The 27,698-nt window shown below is 47.7% G+C and overlaps 1 protein-coding gene across 9 annotated transcripts in view; it reads left to right on the top strand.

The window, feature by feature from the left end:
- LOC128895427 (uncharacterized protein CG43867) overlaps window positions 1-27,698 on the top strand; it is a 90,412-nt gene that overhangs the window by 42,799 nt on the left and 19,915 nt on the right. Inside the window, exons 1-2 of one of the 9 annotated variants that reach the window (XM_054157998.1) lie at window positions 7,503-7,882; window positions 12,552-12,691. The exons of 6 other annotated variants lie outside the window; for them this stretch is intronic. In XM_054157998.1, coding sequence (XP_054013973.1) covers window positions 12,617-12,691 — 75 coding nt within the window. In that variant the 5' untranslated portion in view covers window positions 7,503-7,882; window positions 12,552-12,616. Of the gene's footprint in view, window positions 1-7,502; window positions 7,883-12,479; window positions 12,692-27,698 lie in introns of those variants that run through there. 2 more of the 9 variants (XM_054157999.1, XM_054158000.1) reach the window with 2 other exon arrangements.

Below are 27,698 nucleotides of genomic sequence, written 5' to 3' on the forward strand. Positions count from 1 at the left end.
AATATTTTATCGGATGAGTGGCATCCCGTGCAGTTCAGAGATAAAAGCTATTGTTGAATCGAATGCGGCATGTCGTTTGTAATTGGTTATTCGACGTGGTAGGGAGTGAATATCGGGGTCGTCGAGTGTTCCATCAGTTTGCAGTGAAGTGTAATAAAAGTAATTTCGGAATGACGAGATCGTTATTCCTTCGAGTATTTAATTGACCCAGCAGCGGGATGGTTAGATTGCCAATCATCCCTTTGGTCGTGTGCGTGTTTTTTTTTTTTTTTTCCTTTAAAGCTTCGAAATATATATTTAACGTATTATTGTTCGTATGAGGGGCACTTTTGTTGAAAAGGGTAAAATTAGATGGTTCGCGCGGATCCCATTGCCGGTCGTGTCTGTGCAAACGCAAATCTAACGAGCCAGGGGTGCTGGACGATAAGCGGACCAGATAAGATTCGCAGCAGCGAGCTGAGTTTTTCACGTAGGAGGGAGTTGGGGCCAGAGATAAGCCGGAGATACCCACCCTCGAGTTGGAGTTTCGTAAGGACGGGGTGGATTTTTAGGAGGATTCCTCGAGTCGGTAGAACGCGCATATCGGCCATTTGTCGACGCGTTTATGGTCGACTCGAAACGATACGAGCTCTCGATCGCACGAAATATGTAGTTCGCGCCAGTGTACCACGCAGCCAATGACGCGACGATAAATCATCACACCCGTTTCGACTGCAGTTCGCATACGTTCTCTCTCTCTCTCTCCTCCGCCATTGATTTCCCTGCGCCGACACGCGCACCGGTTGCGTCCTGGGATTTATCGCGGCTGTTATTGTCCTGCCAGACGACGATATCCGTGTCCGCGATCGTCCCACGCGTGATGGTATTCGCATATATTGCAGTTAATTGTAGCCTCGTTATTTAAAAAAAAAATAGAAGATTCGAAATCCATTCCGTATCACGGAAACACAGGTGTAAGCGGTTGCAAGCGGGAAATGAGCTGTAGTAGAATTTTGGGGTGGAAAGATCGATAGAGCGCACCTGAGGAAATTAACCTGTCAGTCGCGGGGAGAAGGCAACGAAAGAAGAAGAGGGACCTCGAGCGATAATGGCGTCTTTGTGCCGTCGAGTAACAATTTACGTTATGACGTTTCGTCGTTTCCTAATTCCGCGAAGCAACCTGAACTGGCTTTGAGTTTCGACCGAGAACAGCGAGAGCCAGACGAGAGGAAAGGGTGAAATTGTCGAGGATGTAATCCGTGTGTTGGTTCGCTCTAATTACTCCGAATGTTTAGAATTTAGGCGCGACTGGACCAAAGGGGTAGAAGGGTAGCTCGTTACCCAGGATCCTCCTGAGCGCGTCCTTTAGCTTGTCGTAATCTCTGCAAGAGGTCTGAACAGGAATAACGAGGAGTTGCCGCGGCGGAACGGGGCGAAATCGATAGAATTAATGACTCTGCGGCTATATAGCACGTAATATTATCCCTCGTATAGTCAGGCTGCGGCATCGCACGCTTCTACGGGCTTGTTATTCCCGCCTGACTTCCGCTCGATCGATCCTCGCTGACGATTCTTCAAGAATCCGCGTTCTTTCCACTCGTACATCCCAAAAAAACCGCCACACCGAGACGGGCAGTCGCGAATTTTACATTGGGCACTCGTCGAACGTAATTAACGTTTTCAACGACGGTTCGCGGTACCTTTACGATTATTAGCTACGGCCGACACGTTCAGATTCCATCTGTGGTTTTTAATTCTCCGGTCCACCTCTCGATAACGCTTTACCGCGTACCACGGATCGCTGGACGACTTTAATTCCAGCGCATTAAATTGTTAATACCGGCGGCAATAAAGCGCGCCTGGGTTTCCCGAACACCGGCGGATCTCCGGGCCGTTAATGTTCCTGGAAAGCTCGCGCGATGAACGCGAGGCGAGCAGTGCATTGTAATCGAGAAATCGTTGGCGAACGAACAGCTAAATGGGAAACGGCTCTCCATGCACCCCCTTTGGCTGGGTATCTCGCGAACGGGGCATTCGTTGCATTCGAATCGTGCATTCTCGATGTCAGGGCCGACGTTACAGCTGCTGCCCCCCTGATGCAACTTTCTTTGTCGTCCGATTAGCGTCCACTTTCCATCCTCTTACTCTTTTATCAAAAAGACTGGCGAAACGAATATGGGCAGCATCCCTTAACCATATCGTCTCGCGTTTCAATTCAATTTTTTGTTCTTCTGGTATTCGGAAAACGTTCAAGTATTCAACACGACCGTGATTCCTTTGCCCTGTTTGTTCGCCTCTACTTAGATACATTTCGCGAGCCACAATTTCGACGGGAATTAATTTTTTGTTCGCGATACGGACGAGAAGCAACGGTTGGCTGACATTTTTGCTAGCTCGAGGCGTCGAGTTTCCAGGCTCGTCGGTCGAGCCGCGACTAGACGAAAATTTAATTAACGCCGCCGCGAGTGAACGTCTACGGGAACCCCTCGACCTCGTCCGTGCATTTTCCAATTATCGAACTAAATGGACGTGCATTATGCAGCATTTACATTCCAATAATTATGCCGCGAGATTTTGAACATTTCGCTCGCTGTCCTGCGTTAAACATTCGAAGAATACCGGCGCCAAGATTCGAAACGAACGAGGTAATTAATATCTGGCTTCGTTGTTCGACAAAATACGCACCTCAGTCATCCGTGTTAATAGGAAGATCGAGGGAAAGAAAATTTAGAGGCTTTATTTGTACAGGTAATGTAGAAGGGACATTGAAGGAACTCGTGCGTATTTATAAATGCGCGGGAACATGGATTTCAGCCGATTCGCTATGATTCTCGAAGCTAGGCCCTCGTCGTATGCCTTATCGAGTTTCAAAGATTCGGAAGGAAGCATCCCTCGGTCTTCCATTTAACATTTTTCGCTGTCCCTGCTGCTTCGTTCCTTCCTTCCTTCCTTCCTTCCTTCCTGCTCAGAGTTCCTTTCTGCCTTTTGCCCTCCCGTCAGGCGACGACAAAAGTTGGCAAAATTAAATATTGATTTCGTTTGCCTGCGCAGAGATCTCAGCCAGCGAGTTTATCGCTGATTCCTACCGGAAATCCACTTGGCTTGACTTAAAAAGGGCTGAGAACCTTTCCACCTCCCCTAAGATCCAGAACGATTCAGCCAGTATTTGCATGCCACGAGATTCCCCTCGAATTCGTGGAGTGCCACGTCGATGAATCGAAACTTATTGCCGGCGGTTCCGTCCCCCTTTTGTCGTTTGACAGGCTGAATAAAATCAAGTGTGGCATCGGACGATCGATAATTACATTTCATATTCATTTTTATTCCGAAGAATTTTTGTCTTGCTCAAAACGAGTAATTGTAGAAATCTCGTTAGTGTTAACATAGAGCAACTCGTAGGTACGGTAAATCGCTCCAACGGTTATGTAGACCGTTCCGTTGACAGTGTTTGCGAGTGATTTTTCGACCTCCTCGTTAACTGTTTTTTTTTTTTTTTTTTATATTTATTTATAAACAACGTGCTCAAACAATTTTCAAGATTTCCTCGCTAGAACGACGTCGAATTCGCGGCAGTCCTGACCTAGTCGCAAAGTCGCTCGCGATAATTACGAAGACGGCGGTCGTCTCGGTGGTCCCCTGTAATTGAAAAAAAACCAACGCGCCGTGAGGCGTGGGCGCGCGGTCGACCCTAAAAATTCACGGCACGTGATCATGCGCGCGTGAACCGAACGTAATTTCGCTAAAATTCCCGCGGCAGCCACCGGTCACCAGGGGCCTCTCTAATGAAACCGAGCGGGCTAATTAACCTATCGGATCGATTAATCATCTTTAGAATAGCCCCGAGCGCGTTTTCAGCGACCACGAATCGAACTCGGATCCGGAATTCGGCCACAAGTGAAAATCATGAACGACGAAAAACACCTGGAGGCAAGCGGGAAAATAGATTTCATCGAGCATTCGAGGTTGCGCGTTGCTGAATTTTCAAAGTCCCGTTTTCCAAGCCTGTCCAATTGTTCTCGACGTTTCTCCACGCTTTGAAACTGGCAACCGCTGTTTCCTCCTACGCGAATAGATGTCAGAATTGAGCTAGAAACTAAACGTTCGTGCCATGTCTTTGCTGTTATCTAGATCAAACTGACGAACTTGCAAAGGCAGTTAACTAGAACCTCGTTGGAGAACAGGTTCTAGATAAACGAAGTTATCCATTTGTGTGAATTTATGTACGTAGCAGACACGTCCAAGAACTTATCGATATTTTGCACGGCGATAGCCAGAAACGGATCCTCTTTCGTGGAATAGCAACCAGCTCTTTTCCAGCTACTGTTATCGTCGATGTTGTTAAATTTACCTCGAGTGTCTTAGTTTGCGTAATAATCCATTAATCGCAGATTGTACCACTGGGAAGCCTCACGTTCGCTGTTCATCCGGGCTAGTATGAGCACGATCGTTAGAGGCGGCTACATCCTACAGAGGTATTCTCCTCAGCTGTCGATGATGGATAGATGCTACATTAACGCCAGGATTAAGGAGAGAGAGAGAGAGCGCTTGTGTACACGGGCTGGGCAGGTCAATTGATGGATACGTCGTTCTGCGAATGAAAGGTTCCCAGCTCGATTTTCGGTTCAGTGATCCGTGCGGCAATTATTTTTCTCATGGGTGAAATCGAGAATGTTGTTGTTCTCGAAGTCGGCAACTACCTTTTCGATCTGCCATAGAATACACGTACAAGCGCAGCATACTTGTGAACGAAGATGTTAAGGAAATAACGACTCAACAAAGAAATAGGGTCTATTTTGTAAAATGAATCGCTCTTGTCGTTACGAGTTTCATTAACTCGATTATCGAGAATAACGTCGTTGCAGCCGTCGCGACGACGCGATGGCCTGCGCCCGAGTTCTATTATGCGTGGCAACTTAATTTTCTTCTCGCGTAATGGACACTTCCGGTCCAGTTGCGTGCCTCGGACCGACAAGACGCGCGCTGGCCCGCAGAAATATTGTCGACGGTCAGTTTGGACGCGGAGACGCGCAAATAAAAGTAACTCAGCCTCGAGCCGATGTAATTTGAAAATAAGAGAGAATTTACGACGTCTACGGATCTCGTTAAACCTTTCCGCGATTAAGAGATTCGCACGTATATCATCTCCCACGGCGTCGGTGGCGCGTGAACTTCGGGGCAAATTAATCCGGCCATCCTGTTAAACCGGTGCCAAAACCCATTTACGCGTCATAATCTTTGACGTGCGATAACTTTCGCAAGTTATGGACTCCATAGGCACGTGTGCGTCGAGAATTTATTCGTTCGAGAAGCCGATAACAGGCTTGTACGGTTAGTCTTGGCTTGACCGATTAATTGTGCGACCACGATGTATTGCACGGAGAAGGAAAGACTAGTTCCGGGTTGGCGAGAATGTGGTACCATGAGTAAAGATGTCGAGGACGACGAAGATTCATTTTTGCACGGTTGGCGAGCCTTGGCGAAGCCTGAGTAAATCATCCCACCTAATACGAGCAGAAATTTATCGTCGCATGTATTTTTCATACTCTTTCTCGTATCATCGATACTGCGAAAGATGCGAAAAACTGTTTTACGACTCGAAATCGACCCTCCGTGGCAGGTTCGGTGAAAATTCGCATCGTGTTCCACCTTTTCTCGGATACCAGCACCGTGACGAGCATCACGTCCAATCGGTGGCCAGCGCGTAAACCCTATTATACGTCCCATCAGCCCTGTGCCATTACTGTCAGCCGTAAAGTGACACTCGGATACCGATCCAGCTCTGACACGCGGGTATCCGCTAGCTTTGATCCTCCACGGCTCCTCCAGCTGGTTGCTCGCAACCTGGACACGTTTCCTCGCCTAGTTTGACCTGCGCATCGAATATCGTTCATCATCCCGATGGTTCGCAGGGCGGTAATATTCCAAAGGAACGTGACAGCCTGAACTCTATACAAATTTTTTTATTAAATGAATGTTTTTAACAAATTTACTTATATTTTAAATCTGGACTTGCATCGCGACAAGTATCAAACGAGACCGTACGTTTTACGTTTCACGCACACCGACCTCCGCTATCGCTTTCTTGTGGTAACGCGCGTCAAGACAATAACGTTACGTGGTGCACCGCCGACGAAATGCCGTTTGACGTAGCGAGTCTCGAGTGGTTCAAAGGAGACGAGACTTTACCCGTTGCGCCAAACGTTTCGACACCGCTGCGACGCACTTTAGCCGTCGCTCCACCGTGGTTGCAACGTGCACGGTTGCTCTGTTTCTCGTTCTTGAGATGGCATTTTTTCGACAAAAAGTTCAATTTCTCTGGCTCTTGCGCGATAAAAGAATCGTTGAGGTGAAGCCAAGATCTATTCTTGGAACAAAATACCTTCCAACATTCTTTCCGAACGAAGGATTACTGTATATCCTTGCTGGATAAAGGAAGGCTTTCCGTAGTAATTTGGAATCTTATTTTTCTGTTCCAGGTGAGTCCATGAAAGGGTGATTCCATTAGGAACTGTCTCGTGTAAGTAGCGGCATTAACGTCGTCGGTTTAGTATCCTTACCGTATTCTGTCTGTTGCTTTAGAGCAATACCAGAACACAGCTTAACAACGAAGCCCTCTCGCGAGTAACATATCTCAAAGACTTCAATTTTTTCGGGTACTTTGTGCCACGAGGCGAATGATAGCAAACAGGTCATTCGGCGGGGTTTCCAATTTTCGATCTTAAGACAAAGAAGTACTTTAACCTCGTCGACCCTTACGTAAGCAAGGACAAAGGGAGCCAGGAGTAAGTTTGTGGCAAACGAGGCTAGAGTTGCCGCAGTCGCGCGAAAAAGGTGATTACGAGCGGCTGTCGGCGCGGAAAGGCGCCTGGAGGGTAGAAGAGGTTGCGGGCACAGTTTGGCAGGACTCCCGATTCCGTATTCTGCAGCGATCCGCCGCATCCCCGTGCGGTGCGCGTGCCGTTGTTATTGTTGTTCGCTGTGGAAGTGCAGGTAGCGAAAGAGAACACCACATTTCGTTTCTTGGTCGAGGGATAGGGACAGAGGGCATTTTTGTTTGGGTCATACCGCGCATGTGACTTGGGGACACGTTGTCTTCCACCCTTCCTCTCTTCCCCTCTCTCCCTTTGTCTCTACGAGTGGATTCGACACAACTCCCACGCTGAAACACAAATTCCCTCTCAGTGACCCGTGAACCGCGGCCGGAGCAGCATGGTTCGATAGGTTCAACGATCGTTTAACTTTTAATTCGTTAAGGTAGTCCAAGATAGCGGATATTTTCTAAACAAAGGTGAAGAGATTCGTTACTGTAATTTACAATCCGTACGGGTATCGTACACAGATGTACAATTGTATACCGGTACTGACTCGCTCGCGTCAGGTCAGAAGGCATTTTTGTTTAGGGTTACTGCGCGCATGTGACGTACAGGCACGCTGTCTTTCTCCCCCCTCTGTTGCCCTCTCTCTCGTTCCTTCTGTCTCGACACAACCTGGACGCTAGAACACAACTTCCCTCTCAGTGGCCCGTGAACCGCGACCGGAGCAGCACACGGTTCGCGCGTTGTCGTTCAATCGATCATCGCCCCGCGAGGCACGCGATTATTCCCCTCCTCTCTCTACTTTCTCTCTCTCTCTCTCTCTCGACAGTCTTCCGCTTACGGTGACACTTCCGTGACGCGCGATGGACGTTTCCGTTCGTCCTTGCGAGTACTTCCCCTCGTCGTTCGCGCACAGTGTACAGTGATAGCGACGTCTAATTAGACGAGACGCTTGTCCACGCGAAGCCAATCAAAGTTGCCTCGAGTGATCAGATTCCGCGTGAAAGGGACCCCTGACCATTCGAGCCGCAGAATCCAGTAGGATGTTGGACGTGGATTACTTGGAGCCCGATTGTCGGTGAATTTCGGTACCATATCGATGGTTTTATCGCGACTCGAGCTGTGCCCAGTTTCAAGTATTACATACAAAAACATTTTCATTAATGCCTGAGCGACAAATCCACGAAAAGGAACACCTTTAGCAATCGTTGAGTACGAAGTTTTCCTCGAAGTAGCACCCCCGAAACTCTACAGTTTAAAATATCCTCGATAAAGTCGATTGTCTTTACTCGAGACTTCAAGAAGTCCTGTCGACGAAGTCAAATTTGTGTGTACTTGGTCGGACGACTCGAGCAACCACACGTCAACTTCTTCCAAGCGTAGAAGTGGCGGGCTTTCATCGGCGCATTATTTACTCGGTTTAATCGCCTCGAAGAACGTCGGTCGTAAGACGTCTCCGGTAAGGGCAATTGATCGTCTTTGCGAATCTCTTGTTACCAACGATCGGAACCAGAGGTGATTCCATTCGCCGTTAGGTGGAATCGATGACGCGATTTTTAATTAAAAATCGAGCACGCCAGCGTAATCGACGAGATTTCGTTAACGCGAAATTAATGAAGTTACGGTAACGACGCGTGATACGCGTCGCATTAGAGACGCGAAATGCTGAAGAGCGTCCGCAAACACGCGACCCGATTAATAACGAGCGAATCGATGATTTCATGGAAAGCATCATACAGATTTGGCCATTGCTTTACTAAAATACCATAATTATAAACCGCTGGAACGCGATAAATTACCTTGTTTTATCAGGATTTGTGTTTAAATATTTGGGCGCGTTAATTAATTCCAATTAGCGGATTATTTCGAGGTTTAATCGTTTATTCGGAATCTTTAGAGTTCTGCTCGCTTATGTACAATATTGTGGTTCGCGTTGAAAAATCGAGATTATCTAGCATTTTATTTCGCCATTTCGCTGTTTGTCCAGCGGCTCAGCTCTCTCTACATATAATCCTCGAGAAAAAGCTTTTCCTCTAATCGCTCGTCTTGGGTCGATAAATCTCATTCGGACTCGTGTCCCAAAAAGATTGGGACGGTCCAGTCTAAGGGGTTGGAAACCTTTCGGCTTTGAAAAGGAACCTACAATTTAGCAAACGAGTTTTATTCGAAGAGCAAACAACATAATCAAATCAGGAAATCCGTATGCTAATTTGCTTGACATTCTTGAAGCTGTGTTTGATAAAACGTTTTATTTGCGGAAGAAGGTACCCCCTCTCGATCGATTTCTCGTCCTTGCAAGGGTAAACGCTACGAAATTAGCCTTCCTCGTGATTGCGACGCGCGTCGCGGACGGATCGCCGAGCTGGCGCGTTCGGCGCCGCTAAGATAATTAGCAGCCCCCCGTAACCGACGATACTAATTAGCAGGTAAACGGCTCACGGCCGAGCGAGAAAAATCAAGGGATCTTTTTTCGTCCCGGTAATTAATCGGTCTCGGCTCAAGTTCGTAGCCAATTAGCAGAGTGCTCGCTCGAGCGTATGCTGAGCCAACGATTCTTTCGAGGACCCAGCCACGCAACCCTTGTGATCGCAGGCTTCGCTCCTTTTTGTTGTCGTTGTCTTTGCGAATCGACGCTGAAACGCCTTTTCGCGCCGTTTTATTCCAGCGATATCACGTATCCTTTGCCTCTTTACGGTTTAATCGTTGTTTTCGTTCGTGACGAGATGGACAGGTAGACTTACGTTACGTTACGTTAGTCTAGGATAACAGGTTGTTAAGGGTAGTTAACTGGCCTGTAGAAGGTATCGTTACTAAGCATTCACGTGGCTCCTGTTTCCAATAAATACGGTCGAAGAACAAAACACCGTTGACTCCCACGCGATGAATTAAGACGAATGACGGTTAATCGGCGAATGACATCACGGTGTGCGCGTGGTTGCTCCTGAAAATTACCTTGGAAGCAAACCCTCTATCGTGCAACCGTTCTCCATTTCCTGTTCGCGTTGCCCGCCTGTCCGCGGCTTTTAATCTCTCGATTTAACCGCCTCGCGAATACCAAGGGCCAGGGTGGATGGGGGCAGTGTGCACAACCTATACGAGCTCGAAAGAGAAGCAAAAGGCTGCATTGTCGATCGTATTCGGCGCTGGTATCAGTTTCCATTCGGCGGCTGCGGCGGGGGTGGCCCTTTTTCAATTAAGCTTTGATCACAGGGTCGAGATAAAACGCGCTCGGCTCGGTTCGTGTCGAGGGCTGAAGCGAACATGAGTCGATAGAGGCCGAGGGGAACCGTGGAAAAGCACGGGTACGTGTACCCTCTTCCTCGTCGAGCGCGTTAAATGGACAAAAAGAAACGGTCGGTTTAGCGAAATCACCTTTTCGCCCTCTGTCGCTTTTGACGCGGCCGCTTTTCACCGTCTATCCGCTTATTACGTCGCGACGAGCGCTTCCAACGGGAAATCGACGGTGGTACGCGACGAGGCGACCGATTGTTTTCGATTAGGGGGTCGTGTACACCTGGGAGAATCGATTACAAGACGAAGTTTGTATTTTATTTACGAATCAACGGCTGGACTTTTAATTGATGCAATTTTTGCGGTTGCAAAGGTATTTTTAATAGTCGCTCGCAGTCGCAGACGCTCGCATCGTCTTGCCACAGGTGGCGAGTCGTAATAGCGTGGGCGGAGGAACGAAATTTAGACAAATGACGGAGAGAGACGGCTAGGTCAAGAGCATTACGCGTAGAGGATGAACGGTCACCGAGCGTAATTGAGAACTTGGACGGAGTAATTCACGCTGGTATGGTGATGTGTCGGATGATAGGAGCGTATGAGTCACAGAAGATAAATACGAGTCCGAGGATAGTTCGTTTCCATTTTAGGATAGTAGTAATTTATATTATTAATGCGTGCTTCGGAAAAGTTGATGTATACTCGAGCGACGAATGTTAAAGTTTATCGCAAGCGATTGGTCCCCACCAGTCCGTCGGATGAAATCGATTGCGTTCGAGACGAGATATCGACGCGTCGACGGAAAGCCTCGTGGGAAATTAACCAGGTTGATTCTTGGTCGTAATTAACGAAACTCGCATCGCGGAAAATCGAAGCGTTCACCCGTTGGAAATTAATAAAGACGCGTTAGTAGCTCGCGCGGCGACCCGCAGTTTTATCAAATCAGCTTTACGACGAAACTTACGGCCAAAGTTTCCTTTAGTGGTGCTTGACGCGAAGACGTGACAACGATCGCCACTTCGCCGTAAGTTCAGCAGCTTTGCGCCACGATATTCGTCGACGTAAAAATTCCGAAACTGCCGCCCCGAACTCGTATAACTGTCCCGACCGAGGAATAACTGTCCTTCAGCGACGTTCAACGATACGATCGAATTCGATTCTTGGCCGAAATCTAGACAAATTTTTGTCGTCTCGATCGACCTCGAATATCCTTCGTGCTCTTCGCTCTGAAAAAATTCATCAACAGGACTCTCGAAACAGCGGTAAATAACGAAATAAAGAACAGATTAGGGCAGTCGAAATCACAGTTGCCCGAAATAGCCAGCAGCTGAGTGGAAATGCCACGGCAAAAAAAAGCGTATAAAAATTCCGTGACGCTTTTTTCAGCGACCAGGCTCAATTAGTCGGAAACAAGCACTCCTCCTAGGGAGCAGAGAAGTCGAAGATGAAGAAGACGCAACAGCCGGCGCCCGTTTTCTTTTCTCGATCGGCCGTGACGGTCGTCGACTATGCTCCCTCTCTGTCCTGCGGGGCCAGAGGAACGGAACGCGGTTCTTTCTCTTGGAAAGCGGTCGTTCGTGCTCCAAACGGGGACTTAAAAATATCCTCCGCCCGAAAATAGTCGGGTACGAACGGGCAAACACCCCCGACACCGCGTTTCACGTCGACGACGTCGCCATCGTCGTTGGCGACTCGACGCTCACCCTCCGCTCGGTTTTTCTCTCATCGTTTTGTCGCTATCACGCGCAATGGCGTCACAACGGGGGTGCGATGAAAGTCATTGACCCCCAACCTAGCCTTTTAATTTCCTGGATTTATACAAAGGGAATTAAATTTCACCCGACAAAGTTTAACCAGTTAACTGTAATTGTATTTTGTGTTGTGGCTAGTATACTCGTAATGCGTACAAATTTCGTTACCATTGGTTATTTTAGAGCCACACATATTAATTTGATAATTAATTTGTCTCGTATCCGAAAAGAGGACGCCACAGCTGAATGTATTGAGGCGTATTTATCCGTAAAAACTTTTAGTTGAACCACCACCGTTAAATTTCTGTTCGCGCCACTGTCACTTCCCACGTGGCGTTCTCCGTCGTTCTGCCTCCTGGTGCTCGCTAGCCACGACGAAAAGTTCGAAAGCACCGCCAAAAAGACGAGACGGTCGCTTCTCGACCGACTCAACGGCCGTAATTTATACGACGGTTAAAATAGGAGACAGCCTCGAATCGGAGATATATCCTGCCGACTCCACCATCTTGTCGTACACACTCCACCGCCTTTTAACGATCCTTCTTTCCCGGCTTTGTCTTCGCGATCCTTTCTCGTTTTTCAATTCGTCGGAGTAGAACGACGATAGATCGAAACGTTCACCCTATTCTTCTTTTATTTAAATACGAATACGTTGGTGAAACAGGGCATAGCATCGATAGAACCCCTCGCTCCCCCGAGCTTGTTCCGTACGTCGGGCGTTAATTCGGTTACCTACGAGTCCGAGTACGATGGTCAAGGGTCGACTTCCCTTCGAAAGGAACGAGAGACAAGCCAGAGAACAGTAGTGCAATCAGAAAGTGCCAAGGAAGAAAACCGTGACAAATGGTGCAGCCCGTACGCACGGAGAACAACAACTCCGCCCTGGATATGGAGTCGCTCGAGGAGATGCTCTGCAAGGTAACGACAATTTTTCCATTTTATCGCCTGGTAAAAGTGGCGACCCGTAGCCTGGGTAGCCGCGTTATCGTAAACTTTTGCACGTTCGACCTCTCACCTTGCGAATTAACGCCTTGCGGCGTCGCTTTACGCGATCGTAACCCCCTCGATCGCTGAAAACGCGGTACCACGCGACGCGTTTCGAGATTGTTTTCGACACCTGTGCACGAAAAAGAAGACAAATTAAACCCTGACGAGCCTGTAACGAACATTCGAGAATTAATTGGCTTTTGCATAGGTGAAGAAGGCTTTGATTGGCCGAGACAATATTTACGCGCACGATTCCGACTCCGTACATGAAACGATTACGGTGCCTAATTCCCCTCGGTCTGTCGGAACTGGTCAGAATTCGACGAACCCAAACGCGTGCCAGCGTCTTTCGAATTACCGAGAGATAATGACGACTTGAAGAAAGAATTACGTGGAACGGGGGCTTGAAGACGACGTGCAGAGGGGAGTCGTCAGGGGAAAAAGGTTTTTTAACTGCCACTTCCTGTAATGTATTCCGTCAGGCAGCGTTGAATGGACCACTTAGCGAGCATCCCGCGCACACGCATGCTCGCGAGCAACGGAGAGTGCAAGCCCTCGCGCGTAAGCGACTGGAAAGCTCTTCCTGATACGTACAGGCTGTCTCGATAGGTGCGGTACCTTAAAATCACCTTGTTTTGAGGACTATTTCGAGACAATTCCAAGACCAAGCTGCCAGCCTCGCAACGCCTTTTTTTTCACACGAAAAAAATCCTCCATAATCTTACCCTCACGATCGAAAAAAAAAACAGTCGCTTCGCGAATGAAACGAGTACACATCGATTGAGAAAATAATACTCTTACGACTCTACACACCTGCTAGCTTCCATTTGCTCTCAGTATCGCTATCGGCAGGTGATCGAGGGGAGCAAATAGACGTTGGATGCAGCCTCTGTTCCAGGTGGAGTGGGTGCGAACGAAAATAATAGGAGTGGGACGGTAGGACGAGAACTAGCAAGTATCCTTTAGGAATTATTGATTCAGGAAGAGAGTTCGCCGGAACTTGGAGAAATGCCGACTCTTTGGGAACTTTGTACGGTTCGCGACTAAATCGTGCCTGGAAGTTGATTTTATTCGAAGACGGTGCTGGAAAGCGGCGGCACGAGTCGCCCGGTCGGACTTTCGAGATCTAGAAGCGGGACGACATTCCGTCGGAGAATCGTCCAACATCGTCGCGAAACTCTTGCTTCTTGACAAACTCGTATCTGAAACTTGGTAAAGAGACACATCAGCTGCGAGGCGCGACTTAAACGCGCGTCGATTTTCAACATTTGCAACTTTGACGAGTTCCTTCAGAAATTTCATATGGGTACTCTAGATGCTGAAATTATCGCCAAGTGGGGTTGCTGCAATCTCTTTGCATTTTATCTATCGAGAAGTATCGCGACGCGTTCGTTTATATCTTGTCAAATTTTTCAGTTGTTGGTCGATGGCATTTGCACGCGCCAGCGTGGCGGAAAAACTTGGTTCTGCTCGCGAAACGAGTCGCGTTTTCCTCGCCTTCCTTTTGCGCAACCTTTTTTTTCCTCGCTGGATGGACGCTTCTCTGACGTTTCACACAGCAAGGCACGAGCTCTCTCCGATGCAACACAACGACGCAGAGCGACGAAGAGAGAAGGCGAGAGAACGAGAAAAAAGCTTGGTCCGTGTAGCTACTGCGTAATGTAGCTTTAATGTAGCACTGGTGCATGAAAAGTTGTCGTGTTCCTCTTTGACGATTTTCCACGTCAAACAGCCGCGTTGATTTTCACGTGGGCATTCGTGCCAGTGTATTAGCTTTTTACTTGCCCCACCAGCTGTCTCTGAGCTTTACATTTTTCTCTGCTTTTAGCCGTGGCTAAGGGAAGAAAGATCGGGAGAGGAATGAAACCCTTCGATCGGCAAAGCTAACGCGTGACAGAGTTGCGAGGATGGAATGTTTGCTCGATCGATGACGCTCTATCATTTTTGCGCTTCGAGTTCAACCCTGTTTTTGGTTTACGTTTCATCCATTCGTGCAGAGAAACTTTTAAAGTACGCCGAACTTTATTTTATTTATATTTTATTTCCATTTTGTTTTCATTTCATTTCATTTCATTTCATTTCATTTCATTTGATTTTATTCTGTTTCTCGAAAAAGTAATTACGGCAAGGTGTTCTTTTTTAATTGTTACCAAACCTTGCTTAATACACTGTTCGCCATTTTTCAGTTAAAATATAGGCAGCGACACGTTAGTCTTTTCCTCGTCAGCAGCTGCTTCCAATTCGAAGGTTTTCAGCCGTCGCTCATGAAACATTCATGCTCGATGGCCACAGAAAAGCCCGACGAAATTATAAACGGTCCTCTCCAACGGCCAGTTTATTTCGCGAACTCTGGCTATTTTCATTTTAATTGGTGCTCATTGGCCAACCCTCGACCTCTCCTCCAAAGAATTTTATTTTTACAGTCGATCGCGAACAGTCGTTCGCGGTACAGTTTCCATCTTGTTTCCCATATCTCTGGAGACGAAACGAACTACCGCCAAGACGGTTATCGCGTAACGACCCTGTTCGACAAATCGGAAGGGACCTCCGATATTCCCTGGTCGGTTTCGTGTTTCACGCTCCATGTTTGTAATTGATGAAATGCATAATCCACCGTCGCAGATTTGCATAGTCCGGCGAATCGTGAACATGTAAAATAACGCTCGACGCTTTCGTTCCCACCGTATCGTGTTCGATGCACCTCGGTTTCTATTCGCGCTCGCGTTCGAAACAACTTCCAGTGAGACAATTGTTCTTTAATGTCGTAACTTGTACTGTATTGCCATCGTCTCGTTACGTTTCTGTCGTACTAAAGGTGAACGCAGTCGAAAAGCTTGATACTCGAGGCGTCTGGTTTGTCAGATGAAACGAACGATCTGCCAACCGACCTGTGACAACGGCGACGATGATAAAGCTTCTCTCTGGTCCGTGGTCGTTGCACGTTCGGTTCGGTTCCTTCTTCTCCTGGGGGTTACTCGTCTTAACGAATGAAAAATCCTCGCCGCCTATGTCTGCTCGTATCGTTCAACGGGACAGACGTCCAGCGACTCGAAATTGCGTTGGCAGCGTCGTTGAAAGCGCGAGCTATCGTCTCGTAAAACTTTTCTCTCGCGAAACCAGCATGAAATTCACGCAACAAAGGATCGAATCGCGAACCGAGGTAGGATAGTTCGGTTTACGTTTCCTTCCTGCGTCGAGTACGATTCGCTCGAGCAACCGTCGAAAATGTTCTCGAAGTTAGTCAAAACATGTTTGCGATCCGTTATCAAATAGAGCGCGCGAGCACGTGGTGTGGAGGACAGATCGATAATTTCAATTTTCCACCGGCAAAGGGGACGAAAAGTTTGGACGAGGGAAAGCTATGCCTGTGCAGCGACGAATAAATGGCTAACTAACGAGAGAGCTGCCCCCGAGCAACTTGCCGAACGTCGAGCAAACACTTGTCTTCCGCGTCAAGTTCTCCTTAGTCTGCGTCAGGGAATATCGTTCTCAAGGAACGGTTGTAGACACGGCCAGCGACAGACGGTAACGAATCGCGTAGCTCGAATTCGAAGATCAAGCAACCCGAGCAACGGGGAAACGGAAACAAATATCGCTCGTGTTACGGTTAACCGTTTCGTCCTCTCCCCTTTCCTCGACAAACAAACCGGAATCCTTCCAGAATCCGTCCTGCCGTCGGGGCAGCGAACGACGAGTGTCTGAATTTGTTTGCAACGACGTCGATAACTGAAACGAAGAGAGACAAATGGATTCCTTGCAAGACTGGCGCGTCTGGGTTAGGTCTGGTGACGGACGGTTTGACTACGAACGTCCGTATCTACTGCAGCCAAGTGGCTCAAAAGTCGCCAGCTATCGAGCGAAATAATAGAAACGCTAAAACAATGCCAAACTCGATTCATGGAAGGTAATAGGATTGCGCACCCCTCCATGAGATGGTGTCGCGGCGCGATATCACCCTCCATTTCGTCCCCGTTAAAAATGAGACTATTCGCGAGCACTTTGGCGCGAAACGCCGGGTCGCTTTGTCGGAAAATCGTGAAAATATTTCAGGGGCTTTTCCAACCAAGGGGGGTGTAGCGAGGAGCGGGAGAGGGTTGATGCCTTTCGATATAATAAGAACACGGGGTCTCTCGAGCGGCTGTTCGGCCCCTAAGCAGAAGACTCATCCGGGCCGATAACTTCTCGGAGAGGCAGAAAATAGAAACGGATGGAGTAGGGTGACTTATACACCCTACTCCTGGCTATTAGATCCCGCTGTTCTTTTTCCTTCGCTTCGTTCTCCTCTCCTTGGCAGCTCTCTTTGCTATAGCAATCTTGGAATCATTAACGCTCTCTCCTCGCAGATTTGTTTCCCAGAAATTTACAAGGCGAACAGCCTCGAGTAATTACGACCGGTTCAAAGGCGACTCGAGACGATTCTTGGTAACGATACCCTCGAACCATCCCGATCACCGAATGGAAAACTAATCTTGGAGTCGCTCGGACGAACCACTCCTTCGTTTCCCGCTTTCCCTTCGCTTAGACGTCGCTGTTTTATTACTTTCTCGAACTTGGGTCGAGTAGCCAGGTTTGAGTAAGGAGTCGTAACCAAGCCGTCCGTTTTATTCTCGTTGTCGCATGTATCCTATTTCCTTCTTCGAAAAAGTAATTATTTCCCGCTGATTTGCGCGTCCACTAATTAATTTAAGCGGTGTCTCGAGTTCCGATGATATTGATCAAAAGGGGGAGTGTCCGTTCAGTCGTACCGATAACGCTCGTTACTTAGCCTCCAGTTCGGTATCGAAGCTTCCTGCTCCCTCGTCCCGATGCGCCCTGATCTCTCCTCCCCTTTGGTCCATCAATTTTTACGCGTCTAACGCGGCTCCATCTTAATCCGTCACAAGGAGCGACAACGCGTCTGAGAACGCGTTCTCTAATTCAATCTAGCTGGGTGGAAACGTCCGATTCGATTATTCTAGCAGTGATATACACGTCCACGAGAGGACAGGAACCGCAAACGCTCGGTTTTCGGGGATTCCCCGCCGTGGAACTCGAGATTACTCCGAAGCTTTCGCTGCATTCGAGTCTTCGCTTTCTACTCTCTGCTCGTCTTCTGCAATCCGAGGATCGCGAGGGATGTAATCCAGACTAGAGTACATTTATCGGAGTTTTGGTACATGCTGAAAGCGGAATAGTTGCTGGAAGGTCAAAGAAACGCGATTAAAATATCTTGAAAGATTATTTCGGGGCTGTCCTGGTTCACGGTGGACCGTTTCGTCCTGGAGGCGACGGCCTGCGATGATTTCAATTATTTCCAGCGCGCCACGCCATTCGTTGGCTGTTCACCAATGCGGAAGGCGCGCGGCAATGCTTTCAAGGTCACCAACACCTGTCCGTGTCGCCCGCATGCCGCGTCTGGTTAGTAACCTGTCCCGGCACTTTCTCCGTTTCCCCGGCTGGTACTATGCTCCCATGCACCAGGCACAGCCGTGCTCGCCTGGTTATGCATTTTTCAACGAGCATCCGCTTGTCCTTGACTTTCACAGGTGTCCCGACCCTTTCCAGAACCCTCCTAACGCGAATGACCATCTCCCTCTTTGAGCCGCAAAGCAACCTGTAACTCACCTTCGATTATCGAGCAGTCATTTATTCGTACAGGACACAAAGTGTTCCCTCTAACGAAAACGTCAGTTCTCCGAGGGTAACAATCCCCCTGGAGTAGCGATTCTTTCCGTGTCAAGCAGGACGCACGGTTTGTCGGCCAAACAAGCGGCTGGAATCTGGTTCAAGGATTTCTCCAGCGAGAGGTGTTCGTTCGTCGTGCGCAGCCAGTCGTTGGAATTCGTTCATCCAATTTTACGGTCGTGCTCGTTCCGACAATCGCGCACTCCAATTAATCCGACCTCTATCGAGAGTGGCGCAATTAGTCGCTTTATCCGGTGGCGAAAATTTCGAGTGCCGCTTTAGCGCCAGCCACGTGACGCTCGAGAGGGCAGCGCTCGATTAAGAACAGTCGCTTCGATACCTCTGCTCCTGGGGGCACCTGGCCGTCGCCCTCCTTCATCCAGGCTCGGAGATTCATTTTTCGCGAGGGTCGTTCAAGACGAAACACGCGTGGCCTCTGGTGACGATGCTCGTTCCGCGGAAAGCCGCTTACGGTGCGACCGAAAAGGGCGGAAAAGCTCTGGAACGAGAGCGGAACCTTTGGACCGTTTTCCAGCCCCTGATGGGAAGCCAGGGATAAACGCCAAAGTTGAAAGCCATGTTTTCCTGGAAGTTTTTCGACGGCATCCGTCGAGGAAATCCCCTTGCTCGAAATCCTCGACGCGTGAGTGGGTTCGTCGGGCACTGTCGACCGTCGAGTGATAATTGTTTTAGGTGAAAAAAGACTGCGTAACCCGGCATTACCCCGCGAAAAGTAATTTCTCCAAATCCATTCGCGGCTCGACAGAAACGAAAAAGGTCACCGTAACGATCATCAGCCTTCGCGACGAACGCGATCGGTAACTTTTTAATTAAACCGAGTTCCAGTAACTCGCCTCCGGGGAAAAGTAGCGAAAGGGCAGGAATTTATGCGAGGCTCGCGCGCCTACTCCGATTTCAGGGCTCGTATCCGCCTCGTGAGCGGCAAGAAACGATCTCCGGCATCTACCCCTTGGCTGGCCAGCGTAAAAGGGCAATAAAACACACGGGACGCATCTGGGTTACGAGCTTTACAAGGCGGTACCTTCTTTCTTTATCTCGTGGCAGGCCCCGTCTCTCGAGTCCTAAGCGATTTCTCGAACCCTGTTCCCCGCGATCTCGTCCCTCGATCCTTGTTCCTTCCAGAGGATCTATCTCGTGGGAGGGTCGCGATTCGCGCGGCTATCTTCGCGCACCGATAAGCCGCGTTTTTAACCCGCTCCTGTGTTTATACTGGAACGACTTTTCCGTGCACTCGTGCGTATCTCGGGTCTTTCTTCTCCATGGTGGAACTGAACGTTCGTGGGGGAATATGCCTAGGCGAAGGGTTATTGGACGAGCGTGATAAAATGCAGCTCCGGAGACCTGCGCCTCGAATGGTTCGAGCTGAAAATCGGTGAACCTTGCGATGGATACTCCAGCGAGACGGCAATCGCTTTAGAGTAATTGCACTTGCACGGAATAGTTGTAAAGTGTCCCTTCTAGGAAGCCTCGCGGGTTTGTAGATCGGAGATAAATAGGGGATGTTTTTTTCTGGTGGTAAATCTTGTTTCAAGGGTGAAGCTAGACTCCTCTACCGTAATTTCATTACAACTTCGCCAGCTTTTGTACCAGAAAATGAACTCGTTAACGCTTAACCTCGTAACAATAAATATTCATGTGTAAACGACGCGAAGGTATCTCTACACAGTTGTATAGCGTTCCTAAAAAGAGAGAATAAACTGTAGGTATCTGCATCAATAAACCAATTCTGTTTCGACACCGACAAAGGAGCTATCCGATGGATCGCCGATATCCCCCTCTGCTCTTTGACCTCCTCCGATAGATTAAACGGGAGGCTCTGTTAGTTTTACAATGGATGTATTTCATTTTATCCAATTTTATTGTATTTTCATCTATTTCATTTGATTTGATTTGATTTTACTTATCGCGCACTTGTTTACTTCGCATTACCGAATATAGAAACCAAGGCAAAAAATGGAGTAAAACTGCTACCACAAGAGATTCGTGTACGCCGCGACTTGTATGCCAAGAAAAAGAGCCCCAACGAGCGTTATTAGCGTAGTCGACACGCCTGAACGATTTCTCAGCGTCGAACATCGTTCCAGTGGTTTACATTTGAATTATCAGAATACAAAGAGTCTCTTATCAGGTAGAACACACTCCAGTTGCTTTCCTTCGAATACTTCCAAACAAGTAGTTCCGCAAACCCGCCAGACTACGTTCGTTCTATTCGAACGAGCCAGCTAGTCGCGCCTTATTAACTTCACCGGGAAAGAAGAAGTGGGAATTACGATCGCGAAGAATTAAGGCATTGTCTACGCGCGACGTTCATTCCCTGGTACGTTTTCGAAGTGTTTGCACTCGTACTCTAGAAACACTCTTCGTTCGTGGCTTTAGACTAAGCCGACGTCCTACTTCACTCGTCCTTTCTTAAACATCTAATTGGATGCACCACCTCTTGGAATACTGTTTAAGAGACTTGAATTTTTAACGGAAACATTTACAAGTCCAGAAACTTTTGTCGCAGAGGGTTAACAAAGACAGAAAAGAGCCCTTAGTCGAATTTCCACGACGTCGTATCCGGTCAAGACGGATTCGTTTCTCGACCCATTCGTTTAGGTTACTCTGTTCCCTTCCGTTTCTCTCTCAGCTTCCTTTTCCTTTCCTGGATTTATCCCAGCCACTTACACTCACCGTCTACCTCTGAATTTATTCCACGCCGGCCGGAAAGCTGGGTCCCGCGTCGAAACACCTAATAGAACTTCCGCGACGATTTATTTTAATCACCCTACGCGACGAAGAATTAAATACGACCCATGGGTCGATTCTACCCTCTCACGGTCGGACGAAATCCTCTAAAATCCGCGAGAAATATTACCAAAATCTTTCATGTTGTAACTAATCGTGAAACTAGAAATTCTCCAAGAAACCTTTTCACTTTCAACCTGTGAAAAGAATGCACTCTCTCGTAGCGATGCACACGCTTTTTCCACCAGTTTACCCCGCTCTGTGGTTCCTGGAAGTTTACGTTTTACAAATATTTGCGGTTCTCTTCCCCCTTGGAAAATATTTAATTACCAACCGCGATCGTTTTCAGTGTCTCGAGGTTCGAGTTACGTTAAACGCTTCGAAAAATAAAAATACCTAGAGAGAAACGTTAACAGGGGGATGGGCACGAATTGTAGCCGCAAATTATCGTAAAACTTGAGCCACCGCGGCGAACTCCATGGGCAGGCGTAATTAAAAATTTCGAACGTTAAGTGCACGCGTATATAAACGTGTACGATATCGGGCAACGTGGTCCCCGAAGACTACACCCTCGCACCGATATCGATACCTGGGGGTGGACGGTAATCTTGCTGACCCGTGCTGGCGCGTTACCGCAATAACTAAGTCGTCGTTAATTAGAATTCCCGTAATTATCGGCGTTTAAAGATAGGAACGCCTGAGCGAGTTCACCGCAACGAAAAATCGTCGTTAAACTCCCATTATCGTCCCTGGACGTACCCATTTCTCTTTCCAAGAGGAAGTCGGAGTTACCAACAGAGTGTTCTGCGATATCGGCCAGAGCAATCTGTCTTATCGCTGGAATGTTCTGCTTTATCGAGTTCTACCAACGGAATATTTCACCGTGAAGAAACCATCGTGTCCCAATCATTCCATTTTTATTTATTTACTCGAAGAAAGGTCGAGCATTTAAACGACACTTGTAAACCTTCTCCCAAAGGTTGTTCAATCACTTGGTTCACGAGCCCCGATTCCCACGTTTAGAATCGATTCCCAATTCGCGCGTATACGTGTTTACCTTTCGTTCCCAGCAACGAGGTTCCAAAATGCTCGAAGGCGTTTCGAGGAATACGATTATGACACCTTGCGGCACGCTGCCTGCGGAACAGGTTGCGCCTGATTTTATCGGTACACGGGGAAACGCGTGTAAATATGCAGATAGCTGCTCGGCAAACCCGTGTACCCACGCTAATACCGCCAACCAACCCAGTGGTTACTCGCGAATGCAACAAACAACGACTCGAACCAAATGCGTTTGCGAAGAATGGGAGGAGACGACTATGCAGACTCGCGGTTTATTAATTAAACGCGTTCCCTTGGCAAACGATGAAATTAAAGCACGCACCTGTCGCGATAAGGTAGCTGCAAACTTTCTAAGTGGTTTCATTGGAAATCGAGACTTGGAAACTGTTGGGGAACGCTGCAACAGTCTTCGACTTAATCGCTCGATGCTTCCCCAATTTCATTCGCGATTAATCTTTGTTCGTCTCGGTTATAGGACGCGTTGAATCTGCAACGCTATCGAAAATCGTGTACATGTCGCCGTGAGAACCGGATCGTTAGAAGTTGCTGACGCGAATAGAGACGTATTCGTGACGTTCCTGTTCTCGAACTTTGCTAACAATGCACAGTTGACGGAACATCTGTTGACAAGAGACGATAGCGGGGGACTGTAATCTGACATGCATCGGTGGTATATACTCGCGGGACCTCATTACGGTATTCAGAGAGTCGCGATTCAACCGTGCCCGATCGCTGCCAGCAGCGGAAAAATGCGATTGTCAGATCTGACAGCCAGAGAGTGGAAACAGGCGATCCAATGGAACCTGTCGGGGAGACGAATTTATTCATCGGCTGTATCAATTTGTTCCGCTATCGGCTTCGTTCGTTCGTTTGAATTAAATACCGCTGTCGCGAGTGACGCTCCGAATTTATGCCAGAATTTACGTGTGAATTAGCTACTGCGCGGCGTCTTTTAATTTAGATTGATGGCGATGGTTAAGATTTGACCCGGCCCCATATTTTTATTTTTATTCGCGCCGATTATAGAATCGTTCGAGTTGCGGAGATTTTCGACGAATTGTCTTCATACTGCGATTCCCAACTCTTTGACTCTCCTACCGAGTCCCATACATTTTCTGCTACCACGCGATCTAGTACCTGCAACGTTCCTCGACAGGAGACACTAATATTCCATCGACGAATTAAACGAGCTAAGCGCAATTCGTCGATGTTCGAGCAGATTCGCAATTGCTTCCGTGCCCAGGAGACCTAATTATCAGACGGTCGATTCGTCTGCGATGTTCGGTCGAGCGAAACTCCGAGGTGGTGTACGCGTCGCGACGCCAAACTTGGCCGTCAAAGTTCCGCGTCGATTATAGACGAGCAAGCTGCATATTTCAATCCGTGCAATTACCCTAGAGGTATACGAGTTCTTCGAAAACTCGTCTGCTGTGGGAATAGCTTAGCTCCGGGCACTTGGAAATATTTTCCCGTCACCGAAAGTATTAAGAATTCCAAAACTCGATAACGATTATCGTACGCTATTAAATTATACGAATTTAACGAGACGTTATGCATCGATGCATCGATGCAAGCTGGCATCGTTTGGTAGATTCGACAGAAGCGTCGATTAAAACTCCTGTATCGTCAGTTGTTCCTAATTGAGCGGATCTCGCGCGAATGCTCGAATTACGTGCAGCATCGTGACGTTTCAATGCACTTGCACCTCGAGAGACGAAGATTTGCTATCTGCTCGTTCGTGGAGGCAGAAGTACTCTTGTAAAAGAGAAGCTATTCCGTTCGTTTGAAATAACATATTTCTAACCGAAGCTATTCAAGCGAAGTATTTCAAGAGACTCTCGCGCTTACAGTTCAACGAACATTTTCCCATCCCCTTCGAAACGAGGACGATACCGAGCATTAACGAGGAACGAGATACAATAAATCAGTGTTTCTCAAACTGTGCTCCAGCGGATGAGACTTGAAAAGGAAACAGGTCGACGGGAAACAAAACGACAGCATTCTTCTTGAAACGTTTGTAATATTCGTGAAATGGGTTAAGAAACGATCATTAAATTCTGCGTACGAAATTGAGGTTTGAGAATCACTGTAGCAGTCCCTTTTTCTCGGATTCGCGGCTGTTGTACGCGACACGAATAATCGCCTTTCGAACGAGAGGTACACAAAACGCAAACGCTTTTCAATATGCAAAACAAATCGATTCCCGTCCCACGATCGACGATGAATAAAGCAAATATAATAAATTTCGAATGGACGAGTGCGTTTCTCGTTTGGCAGCCGCGAAAAATTGAGTCAGTCCGTCAGGCAAATTAAGCTGAACTCGTACAAACGAGCTTTTAATACCTCGCGCAAAAATGAAATTCGTCTGGTGTTGGGGAAAAAGGTGCGCGGATAATATTTGCTGAACCTCGAATAACTCTCGTATCAAGGTTTCTGGTTTCCAATTTTTATCATTTTTATTCTGGTTACAGATTATTGCATTCGGTCCGATATTCTGGGTTGAGGATCAACGATAAACTAGAATTGTTTAGAAGTCTACGAATTGGATCAAACTATGCAAACAAAATATACAGATTTCTGTGTACGTATACACCCTGCGAAAAATGGGGAAACTATCGGCAGAGCCGGGCGACGAAATCACAGGTTTCACGATGCCGCATCGAATCACCATATCCTCCTGCTCCTGGCTCGATTGCCCCCGCGGACGAGGCTTTATTATCGACGCGGTAACGCCGTCATCGTCGTCCTCGCGATTGTTAGTACGATCGTCGTTATTGTTATTGCATCGCGGCGGCCGAAGCGGTCGTTTTCCCGGCTCTCTCGAGTGCCTACGTGCCCAATTCCCATCGCAATTTGTGCAACACGGCCGACAGCGGACGCCCGACGGAATTATTTTCCATTGCGGGGGCAAATTTTTGCGAAACGTCAAGTCTTGGCCGCGGTAATGCTCGTACAGGCGATTCGCGAGCCCGTGACCGGATTGTTACCTCGTTTCGAAAAGAAATTTACGACTTTCGAGGACTTTGGTCCAATTTCTGTCGTCGTCCAACCTAACCGCTTAACGACGCTCTTGGAAGAGGTCGAGAGATCGGAAGCCAGTGGAAGAAATCCTCTAACGAAAGGAGGAGTATTAAATTTGATGGGGTGATAGCGGACGAGCGTGCAGCAATCGCTGTAAATAGGTGGATGGATCCAATGATAGATAGGTGGTCCTGTCGGTTAGGGTTCGATAACGTAGATTACTCTGTCAGGAAGGCGTATCGGTCTGTTGGCGATGTAAAACACCTTACTCCGTTAATAACACGTGGAAGTAATTTGGGTTTTACGTTGCCGGCATCTCGCGTGTCACGTGTCGTTATTCGGAGAAAGGTTGGATAGTTGGATTGTTAATCGTAATCGGTCGTTAAGCCTGAATATAATTGCTTCGTCGGTTGCCCACGGTGCTAATAGGAACTCGATGAATTGTACGCGCCATTGGTCATCCTCTTTGCGACCCGACGACCGCGGATATAACGCTAATGAAATTCGAATCATCGGAAATTAATTCGCGAGCACCGGCCACCGACAGCCAACCATCATCCGCACTGGGAAATGGGGATATCGATTTTCGTCCAAGCAAAACATCGTGTCCCGTTTCGCGCGTTCGCGATTATTACGTATAAAGATTGATAACAAGACGAGTGTTTTTAAAAGCAAGCTCTTACTCGCTTTACGGAAAAACAGAGTATAAGCGAGAGAGAAGGTGAAAAAGCAAGATTCGGCGAATAGGGCTATTTTACAACGTAACCGAAATCAGAGGAACGTTGAAAAATCAGATGTTATCTTTCACGCCCTATTTTTACCGTTTCCAGCGCTGGAAAAATTCTCCCAACGTTGGCTGCTGTGAATAAGTAATGCGCCCTGGGAAGCCTCGATCCTCGGGAATTCGCTCTGTTTTGCATCGATTCTCGACCATCTCTCCGTCGCTCTGTATTTTTTTATCAACTCACGCGTGCCACTCTCGCGCGATTAATCTCCGCAACGAGCAGCCAGAGTTAACGATTTTCCTCGTTTTTCGACCGCTTCGAGCAATTATCGCTGATCTCGTAATGGAATACAGCAGTGTCCCTCAAACTGCTCTTAGAGGATTCCTTGGGAATCCAAAAAACACGAGCTATCAGGAGAAAATACATTTATTTGTTATTATAATTCCCTATAAACGTTCGCCCACACTTCTTGAAAAAGAAAAAAAGAAAGAGAAAGAGAGAGATAGTAATAGGTGGCTTAAGGAAGGATTGAATGTCTTTTAACGCGAGTAAGTTGTAATTGAAACTAAGTTGGAGATAGGGTCTCTCGTTCTCGGACCAGCAATTAATAGAAGCAAGATTCCTAACGTTGGCCAGGGGTCGAAGCCAGGGCTTGTTTAAGTAAGTTTCATTGCGATAACTTGGACGATAATAACGGTAATAATGACAACAGGGGCGAGAAGAAATTTCACAGAGAAGGGTCCGAGAAAACGAGCACGGTACAACAGGTAGCATCCAGTCGAGGGACACGTCTTTTGGGAACTTTAACCGAGCACGGATTGAGGAGGAAGACGCAGCGAGAATTCACGAAACAGCGTTAATTTTCGTTACTCTTTGAGTATTCTCGAGAAATCCAGCAAATTACGGTGGAAAGTGTATTTAGAAAAATGTTGGAACAGTTGCTACATATAATATGAATTAGAATGACACTAGTCACTAGGGCAATACATCGTGATATTTCGAGTTGGAAAGTGTCGTCCATCAAAATATGTCGCGATCTCTCAGGATCGATGCGTCCTCTTCCGTCGTTGACAAAGGTTACCTTGGTATCCATCGATCTCTCGATAGAAAGTTTAACAGAGACTGAAGAGGATTAAAGCGATTTTCTGTTGCTTCCGTTGACGTACGCTCGTGCAGTTCCTCGACACCGAGAACTTGCCTCCTCGTCGACGGAAAATTGTGGAAGTTTCGAATTGGAAGTTGAATTAGATTCAACTTGGAAAGTCCACCAACGGGGCAGGTCACCGCACGGTAAAATAGCCAAAAGTGACGATTTCCTACTTTCGGTCACCAAACCTACTTTCACCCTTGTTTCCTCGCCACGGTGAATGTTATCTGTAGAATCAAGCATTTTTCGCGTGCAATCTCTCTTCACCCCGTTCTAGAAACCCATCCAAAGCATCGAAATACTGTCTAGAATTCCACCGAACAAGCAACAACGGCGCGGGCGTGACGGATGACGCGAATCGCGGACTCGTGGAAAAATAAATCAAGACACGCGCAGTCGGTTGTTCATCAGTCCAGGTCGTTTATTAACTCTGGCTCGTCTATCCCCAGCTCTCAGCCAATGGAGACGCGATTACGTTGGATTCGTAAATCCTCCCTCGCTCCATCGATGAACCCCATCACTCCGCAAGGCACGATATTAATTAATAACATTAACAACGAGTAATAACGGT

This window comes from Hylaeus anthracinus, unplaced genomic scaffold (assembly GCF_026225885.1).
Source record: "Hylaeus anthracinus isolate JK02 unplaced genomic scaffold, UHH_iyHylAnth1.0_haploid 5, whole genome shotgun sequence".
In the NCBI taxonomy this organism is placed as follows: domain Eukaryota; kingdom Metazoa; phylum Arthropoda; class Insecta; order Hymenoptera; family Colletidae; genus Hylaeus; species Hylaeus anthracinus.